Source organism: Vollenhovia emeryi, unplaced genomic scaffold (genome assembly GCF_000949405.1).
Source record: "Vollenhovia emeryi isolate VEMERY1.0 unplaced genomic scaffold, V.emery_V1.0 DF939125.1, whole genome shotgun sequence".
In the NCBI taxonomy this organism is placed as follows: Eukaryota; Metazoa; Arthropoda; class Insecta; order Hymenoptera; family Formicidae; genus Vollenhovia; species Vollenhovia emeryi.
In genome coordinates this window covers 1064153-1073845 of record NW_011967241.1, presented here as the reverse complement: position 1 = coordinate 1073845, position 9693 = coordinate 1064153, and the positions used below count along the sequence as shown (strand labels likewise).

The following is a 9693-nucleotide window of genomic DNA, read 5'->3' as shown; positions in this document are numbered from 1 at the left end:
ATCAAAATTCGGAAAAGGCCCTATTCTACATAATTACCAAAATTAAAAGCACATCCCTTTGAGCGTCAAGTTTTCGAGGCAAGGAATTTATTAATGCAATCACCTTGGCCTCTGCTCGGAAGCTCGCAGCTTGCAATTCAATTTAATTGCAGCCGGGAAACGAGAGTCACTCACTTATAATATAACTTTAATCTCAGGCGAAGGCGATGCAATTGTTTTATGAAGTTAAGATCTTGTCTCTTTCAATATCATTCACTATTTTTATTATTAAACATTATTCTTTTTATTTATTTTTTCGCAAACGCAGCGGTATTATTATTCTCTTACTGTTTACGGAACATACATGGTAAAACTTAGTGGCTCTGCAAAGATAAAATTTTTAAGACACATCTGTATATTATTTTATTGAACGTATAATATTTTTAACGTTTATATTCGGAAACGAGAGAGCCCCTGTCTTGGTCCTGCGATCTAAATCGCCGTAGACGACCCTGGTGCCAAAAATAGAACAAGGGTGAAACTGCGTAATCGACTGACTCATTCTAATCTCGTTAAGATTCGCCTGAATTTAGTCATGGTTAGTAATCGCTGAAAAAAAGGGTTAAAAGAGTTGCAAGCACCGTTTCGAAGACGTTGACGCAAAACGTTGTGCTTCTTAATTAAAATTTTTGAAAAGGCCAGCAATTTCAAATCAATATGAAAGGTAGATTAAACCGTGATAGAAATAATAACAGATCTTCCAAACTTAATTCTCGCAACATAAACTACACATTATGATTTATGTCGGGATTGACGAATAGACATATATTTCGCGCGGTTGATTTCTATATTCTGCACAGTACTGGAACTATCAGTACTCACATAACCGCATATTACGACCGGTGGATTCTTGAAAACTCCGGCAGACACGATAATCTTCATCGAAAGGTCAGCAGGCACGCTCACGATTTCGCAGACCCGCAGGCTTGCAATTCGAGTCGAAGGATTAGGAAATTCGCGTAATTATCATGGTGCCCGGGTCATTGACCTCGCGACCATTACGCATTATACACTTGCTGGATATTCATGCGAACCAGTTTGCATTAGAATTTAGCTTGAGCACATCCGATAATATGTTCTCGTTGCTACACCCATACCTGTATTTCGGGCATCGAAATGGGTATGGAAAAGCTAGGTAGTAAGGTAATATTATGACAGCGTCCACGCGAGGTGTAAGAAAAATACGTATGCGGAGAGCAAACAACGCAAGGTATTGAGCAAAGCCCGGAGTAAACGTACCGCGAGCGAAGTGAGTTCACGCGCGTAGGAAGAAACCGACAATGTGCGAAGAAATCTAACCTTTCGTGAGATATTGCATCGCTTGCTTGCTAACGCTTTAAAAAACTCGGATAATGTTACAAAACTAACATAGAGATAATTACTTGAAAACATTGTACGATAATATTTCGCGCGACAAAGAAATGCAGAGAGGGAGGGACAATTGCTTCCAGTAGTTTGAGAGCCTTCAATTACCATAGTTTCCTCATTCTAATCCCTTTACGAGACCCCTCGCCTCTTTATGCTATTTTTCTATTAATGTACTACAACGATATAGAGGAGAGTCTCCTATTACAAGATAGTGGGGTTTCTGCTAAATTAACAGGCATCACGCGTTGGTGTCGGCATGAATGTATTACCCGTGGAGTAAAATCTGTTTAGCAGAAAATTCATCGTTAGATCGTGCGTGCAATTGTTGCAAAACAGATTTGTGAAATTGGATGCTGAAAGCCCGCTGTCTTTTATTAGAAGCCTATATCATAATAGGGAACTCTGCTCTACCATTAAAATGGATATTCAAAGTCATTTTAAATATTCTCCAATTCTATAATCGCATTGTCGATTATAGGATCGCACAGCGAGGCCGAAAATCGATTAAAATTCCAAGACGCTAATGTCTTCCTGCACGCGGAAAACGTCACCTTTCCGCAGGGAAACGAATCGCCGCGTGGGCGAGGGAAAAAAATCGGCCGTGCCCCGAGGGCCCCCTAATTTAATTGCCGGCCTTTACATCGCGAAGGAGCGCGCACCACGACGGTGGGCGTTTATTTCGTACGCGCGTTTGCATACGCGCGCGCACGCACACGCAGGTGTACCCGCCGCACGTCGGTACCGATAATAGTACGGTTATAATAACAGAGAGCGGCTCTCTCGTGTACGCACACGAGCCCGGGCGTACAGAAACGCCGACGCGCTGCCGCTGGAAAGCCGCGGTGGTTGGACCGGACTTGAAGCACCGGCGGATGCAAGTATCGGGAAAAACATTTTCTCGTCGTTACGTATCTCCCACCTAATCTTCACAGACTGGTCCGACGCCGCTCTCGCTTCTTCTACAGGGTGGCTGTATGGACCGAGAATTCCAACTTCGAAACCTTTGGCACTATCGTAAAAAAAAAACCTCGTAATATTCTCACAATTATTTCTCTGCAATTTAAATGTGAGAGTCGGATACCCTCAAAGTGCGAGAAATAATAATTCTGAATTACGCGACGAAAATAAAACTCTACGGAAATATGTATAGTAATTCTATTTGTTAATTTACTATATAGGGGGAGGAGCTGTCTTTTTTTTTGCCGCGGAAAAACCGCGGTGGCCGGACCGGACTTGAAGCACCGGCGGATGTACGTATATATCGGGAAAAACATTTTCTCGTTGTTACGTATTTCCCATCCAATTTTCATAGACTGGTCCGGCGCCGCTCTCGCTTCTTCTACAACGGGTGGCTGTATGGACCGAGCATTCGAATTTCGAAGCCTTCGCACTATCATAAAAACTTGGCAATTCTCACAATTTCTTAACAATTTAAAATGTGGAAGTCGAATACCCTCAAAGTGCGAGGAATAATAATTTTTTAATGGCGTGATTAATTTTAAATTACGTGACAAGAATAAAACTCCGCGGAAATATGTAATAATTCTACTTATTAGTCCACTATATTGGAATAGGGGGAGGAGCTGGTTTCTTTTTTACTTCTGTAAGCCCGAGACTTCATCGCCCGTCATGTCCACCATATATACATTCGCGCGTATCACTAACACGCGCGTATCGTTAATTTGCCTTCACGTACTTATATCGTTTTACGCAGGTAAGGACGGAGCTCCGCTTATAATCGTTCCGTGGAATATCGTATCGCGTTTAAAGTGCCGCTTTAATGAAAATGCCACGGCGTGCCTCCGCGGGTGGCATAGTGTTATTTGATTGCCGGTCTCTTTAACGTCGGCCGTTTCTTTTTCTTCTGCCAACCGCCGATTTACTCTCGACGGTATTTCCGCTTGCGATTAGCGTTATCGAAGCCGAGATGTCGAGTCGAATGGAAAAATTCTGCATGCGCGTTCGATGAAATTGAATTTTACCTTCCCCTATTAATTCCAGCGAATCCGTAATTGATTGAAACGTACCGACGGAACCTCCAGCTTTCGTCTCGCAATGAGCCATTCGATTACCGGTACGTTTATTTTTGCGACTTGTGAAACGCGCGCGCGTCCCATTGTAACGGCGCCGCTGCGAACGATATGCAAATACGGAAGCGAGCGACGTGAATTGATCACGTAATGACCCGCTCGCGAATTAGCTCGTCCCCCCCCCCATCGTTACCTCGCGTTCCTCGCGGCTTGTTCGCAAAGTAATTCGACTCGGTCGAAATGTACAATTAACAAAGTCGCCGATTAACAATCATTTCAACGTGACGGTTTATTGCTGATGGTGTTTTTTGGTGTGTACGTGCGCACATCTGTTAGGACAGCTTGTCCGATGCACATGGTATGCGGCGACCAGAAGCTTGAAATATGAGCGCTTCCACCTAGATAGAATTTTTTGCTTCCTAAATTGTAATTTTATCCCATCGTTCGGAAATATCTTGCCTCTGTATTTCGATATTTTTTTTTCCATATATTACCACAATGTCCTATAAAAATACACGCGTATAATTGATTTTCAAGTATAATTACCACACAGTGAGAATTTTCTCATAAAGTTTATACTGAAAGTTCTGTAATCGTGGGACAATATGGCATTTCGAACAATTTTATGAGAGCTTTTTTAAACTTTACCATACACATTTACTAGTAATTATATCTAGTGTACTTTTTACTAGTAAAATGTATGGTAAAATTTCTAAAAAAACTCTCATAAAATTTTTCAAAGCGCCATGTTGGCCCACGATTACAAAATTTTCTGGATAAATTTTGAGAGAAAATTCTCTCCGTGTGGAATTATATAGATTTCCTCGGAATTGGTAATTAATTTGTACGATTTAATTCCAGTCATAATCATTATTGTTATCGGTGATAAATTTGATAATTTATGTATTTTTCTGAAACGAGAAAGTTTCACATCATGAAAATACTTTACGGAAAGACGCCAATTTAAATTAAATGTCTGAATTCTCGTTATATGGAATGCGTAAAATTCGGGCGATGAATATTCATGATTTGTATACGAATAATTAATGTAATGGCTACGCTTCCTCTCAGAATTTGTAAACGTGCCTGGAAATATCGGGCGGTTTTGTAGCGATTGCAAAACAATATCACAATGATATCGTGCAACAGTCGTTTCAGCCGCGCAATGAATATCCCGACTCGGAGCTTGTTGTAATTTTAACAAGTGGCTAACACTGCGTCTGTTATTACCAGCTTAATTGCCGGGTCGTGCCCGAGATATCGTTGAATCGATGGTGGTACCCGCGGGGCGTCCGTCGGAGCCCGGAACCGAGGAAAAAGGCCGTCTTGAAGAATTAATAAATCAACTAGTCGGCGAAGAGGAGAAATGTTGACCACCGCGGCGTCCCTCCATCATCTCAAGATTTCGTATCTCCCGGATCTTACGGCATCCCGGGACGAACGAAAGTGCCTAATAACCATCTCCTTAAGCGGAAATCCTCCTACATTCCGTTGTGTTAGCGTAGAAAACACCGTGGTTTTCTGTTTCTTCAAAGCCGTTCTACTTATTAACAGTGCGATATGATCCACGAGTGTCTTTGTTTTTCTCTTTTATGAACTTTATCGGGTTCGATGTCCCAAAGGACGAATTAGTCGTCGCGATAATGAGAAGGAAGTGGACGGTGATAGGACGATAAGGGACGGAGGGAAAACATTGCCACTTATCGCGGCATTATCGGATCTCGAGCAAGTTGATTTTAAGGCGCCGCCTCTTGAATGAATAGCGATAATGTATACGAGAAGCGGCGTAAACCAGATAAGATAGATAAAACGTCAAGTAAAATTTCATTACAAGATTGTAATTGAAAATATTTTACTTGGTTTATTTATATTGTCAGAATGGAATTTAATTCTATCGGCGATTTACACTCGCAACAATTATCGCCAGCCACGAACTTCAAACGGAACGGCAAATTCCTATTCTGATCATCGCAAGGCTATTCCCTCTCTTTCTTACAATTAGGAGCAATTAGTTATAATTACTCGAGAGCGATTGTACTTGGATACCAAGTATCATTCTATGAGTCAATCGAGCGAGCTAAATTTTCCACGTACCTACACAAGAGGAACACTAGACACAGTTCCGTCTATACATATCGCAATCTAAAGTATCAATAAAATATTACCAGGCATCAAGGTACTTTTGATTCAAGTTGCTCATTGGAAAATTTGATAGCCATAAAATAGAAGGGCCATGTGTTACCATATTTGATAGACTGGATAAAGCAATAGTGTTCTTATTCCCAGCTTCTTTATAAATTCTATTACGTCTTTATATCGAGTTTTTAAACAATGCTTCTTATTTCAGCGTAATGCGCTTAGTTTAAAGTTCTGCATGCTCGCGTTTTCGTCCCGAAGCTTAAAGAAATTGTTGCTAAAAACTCGGCGTGCAAAGAACCACGCTCCGAAAAATCTCTCGGAAGGACCGATTCGAATACAGCGAATGCTCGCTCGATTCGTCACGAGAGATTCGCCATGAAAAAGTCTTGCGGAAAACTTTTCGAGAGGAATCTTACCTTGACAAGCAGGTGGATCGGTTGACTGACGCTGAGTGGCTTGCCCCTCCTGGCCTTCCCGCCGCCGCCACCCAAACACTTTATCCACGGCATTCTTCGAGCGTTTCCTCGCCTCTGCCTGTTATTCGCAATTGCCTCCTCTCTTCCGCCTCCGCTTTCGTGTGATTCTCCTTCGGCTTCCGTCTTCTTCTCCGTTGCCTAAGATTCCCAGGACTTCTCACTTGTCTTCTCGAAACTCCTTCGTGTCCGACGCATCGCGCGATCTATGACGAGATTTCCTCCCAGTTCGGGGAGCTTACGATTGCAGATTTTTCTCCCGATAAATCTGCCACACTCTCATCGAAAAATCAATGGTTATATCTTGAAAGAAGTCCTGAGGACTTTGCTGAACATTTGACGCGCTTCTGAATCCCCTCGATACTTCTTTCGACACTCGATCCGGATAATATTCTTGATAACGTTATTGCGGAGATTCTGAAGATAGTGCGTGCAAAATTTACGGAATTTCTTTCCCCCCCTCAGCTCCGGAGAGAATATTTTCGTGCGACGCGATTTATATTTTCACGGTGAAATACATTTTTATATTTCACTCTCGAGATACTCCCAAGTTCCTCACGAACAACAGGATTTCCGCGATTCTAGTCTTGGCATTTTCGCAGGAGTCGCCGCCGGGCGGGAAACTTTCAGCGGAGTAAGTGCGCGCGGGTAAGATCGCGAAAGTCTTTTGCGGAAGAAGCCGCTTGTAAGGAATTAGTCTCGACTCGGGCGTAATGGAAGCTCTATCTAGCGCGGCAACACTAAACGCTCGACCTCTTCTGGAATCTCGTAATAGCTGCGTTCACACCTCCGCGGAAGTATCTTCAGGGTCAAATAGCGTTAATGTTTTAAGACCATCCACTGGATGCCTCGCGTGAGACGCTACAATAGGCACGACTGATCTTCCGCCCTTTGAAAATTCTTCTCCAACTTCCTTCCGTGCCCTCTTGATGCTCCGCACGACAAACGTCTTCAATCGACTGCGTAAAAAAGAAGCGACGATTCGAGCGGTGACAAAGCGATACGATATGGTCTCGAACTATTCTAGTAAAAGCGAATTAACGATGCGATAAATATGAATGTCGTGCAGTACAGTTTCGATGAAACATTCAATTTCATTATTTCTTCGCCATGCAATCTCTGTTTTCGTTTAATTAACGCGTTCGTTACATTTCACTCGGATACACAGTTGTGGCTGTTTAATTATTTCCCACGGTAACTTTCTTTCGTTAATGAAGTCCTGAATTTGTCGTTGTTTACGGGCGGTGTATTGATTTCTTTTTATTATTGCAATATAGTCCGACAAATAACAAATAGAAGTGGCAAACGGGCTCGCACTCGTCGAAACTTTTAATTTGCAATTTCAGTCCGCACGGTTTTTCGATTTTTTTTTCTTTTTTCGTTTCGTCCTGCGCCGGAGATTCGCCAGAAAATCAGCGCACATCGATTTCCCGCGTCGATAGAGTTAAATCCGATGGAGTGCCACGATCATCAGGCACGATCCCACGTACTCCGAGAGCCGATCCCGCTTGGTTAATTCTGTCGCACTTCCGGCGTAATCCACACCATTCCTGTCGCTCGTCGCGATAACGTGAGTCCACAGCGGGAGGGAAGAAACGGGAAGAAAATGCTGTTTCTACTTCGGCGACGAACGGAGTTTCCCTCCTGGCTTTTCCCTCACGTGGCACCGCATCGGCGTGGAACGAGCGACGTCCGCTCTCGCGCGCGGCTCTCGCAAGACTGGCGGCTGTCCAGCTCGCTATCGTCGATTTTATACGCGCCTTGTCAGCGCACCCGGACTGGGTCGCGATTCGCGTTATCGCGGGAAACGTTAAAGACGCACACGCCGCTTCTTCGATCGATCTTCACTCTCGCGGCGCGACGCACTTTCGAAGAAAAATGCGCAACGTGCAAACATTAATGTCCCACACCGTCTGCAACTCGCCAAAACGTGTTTCGCGCGATCGTACTTTATATCACACGGAATTATCGCGTGATTATCGAAACTATCCCGACGAGACAACGAGTGTGTTATCGAAGGTGGTTAAATTGCACAGTTACGCGCACAATGACACAAACCACTCTGTTTTAAACGAAAACCGTCCTTCGATTTTCGATAGGCCGTCAAAAAATATTTATATATACACGCACGCCGCTTCTTCCATCGATTTTCACTCTCGTGAAGACGTGCGTCGTACTTTGGAGGAAAAATGCAAAAATAAACGTCCCACAGCGTCACTAAGTCGCCAAAAATATTTCCGTGCGATCGTACTTTATTGAACGAAACTATCAAGCGATTATCAAAACTGTCGCGACGAATAGCATTGTGAAAGTTGGTTAAATTGCCAACAGTTTCTCGCACAATGACACAAAACGACCTTTTCCCCACACGAGAATCGCGCTCCGATTTTACGGTGGATCGTCATGAAATATTTATAAAGTCATTATATCGTATATCATCGTTCATTATGGACATATCAAAGGCTTATTACATTATCGTATTGCGTTACACGAGCATGCGAGCGTACAACGCCGTTTCTCATCTCATAACGGCGGCATGTCAAACTTTAATCGATGCGTCCTGAGAAATTCAGATCGTGGTCCTCCATTCTCATCGATCATAGAACGTTATAAGACAGCGTCTAGCTCCTTCCCCCCCGCCCAGGGGGTTTAATTAATTTTTTTTTACGTGACTCACAAAACTTATAGCAAATTCGTCGCCAAAAGTTCAGCCCGCTGTTGTAGCTTATCGTCGTCGAAATGCTTGTTCGCCGATCCCGTCGTGGTCCTCCGTCGCTGGAGCGATATCTTCGAATCTATAATGAATGCGTGGCCACGGCTTTGATCAATAATATACGCTATCTTATGATATCGTGGAGATGAACCGTATATTCTGCAGGCAATGTGCCTCGCCAAAGCGCTGAAGCAGATCCTGTTACGGCGATACCCGGGATAAAGCCTAATTGAAAAATATCGGCGCCTTTTTATCCCTTCCGCCTCTCCTCCACGTCGTTGGTATCACGGGATTATTAATGTGTGTCCGCGATACGTTGCTACGTCTCGATCGTTACGCTTACACGAAAGTCGTGTGTCGTATCGCGTGCCGGCCGCTATTATTTACGGCTCGATCCCGCGTTACGATGCACGGGGCCTCACGATCTCCCGTCGGGGCCCACCCCGGGTCAGCGCGGCACCCTCCCGTCGCGGAATGCGGCCCGACAGACCGCGGACGTCTACGTGTTTATACCGATAAACTCGTTACCGATTCCCATCTCATCCATTAGAGAAACTCCCCCGGTCTCTCTATCTATTTCGCGGCTCAATTAATCGATCAGCTGTCCCGACGTGACCGATCGAATCGAGACTGACGCGCGCGCGCGCGACCGGATGGCAGAGGGAGAAAAAGAGAGAGAGAGAGAGCGCTGTATATTTTTTACGCGCGGTGGTCCCCGACCGGTTAGCTCCGCGGTCTGCCGACGACTAACAGAAAATGCCAGCCGGCGCTACGAGGCGAGCCCAGAGAGCGGCCCTACCAGACCAGCCGGCCCGAAGGGACCAACAATCCGTGTCGTACAGCAGCGGCGGCTGGGGCTCGTAGCATCTGCAACCGCTCGTCGAGTCTCCGCGATGTCTGCGGAGCGGCACGCCGCGCCATGCCGAGCCGG

The 9693-nt window shown here is 44.6% G+C and overlaps 1 protein-coding gene across 4 annotated transcripts in view; it reads right to left on the bottom strand.

The window, feature by feature from the left end:
- The window catches only part of LOC105569207 (tensin-3), a 196057-nt gene extending 187058 nt beyond the window's left edge, over positions 1-8999 (bottom strand). The window contains exon 1 of one of the 4 annotated variants that reach the window (XM_012025450.1): positions 5993-8999. In XM_012025450.1, the coding sequence (XP_011880840.1) occupies positions 5993-6085 (93 nt within the window). In that variant the 5' untranslated portion in view covers positions 6086-8999. The remainder of the gene's footprint in view (positions 1-5992) is intronic. The other 3 variants (XM_012025451.1, XM_012025456.1, XM_012025458.1) reach the window with 3 other exon arrangements.
- Between the last annotated feature and the right edge of the window lie 694 nt (positions 9000-9693).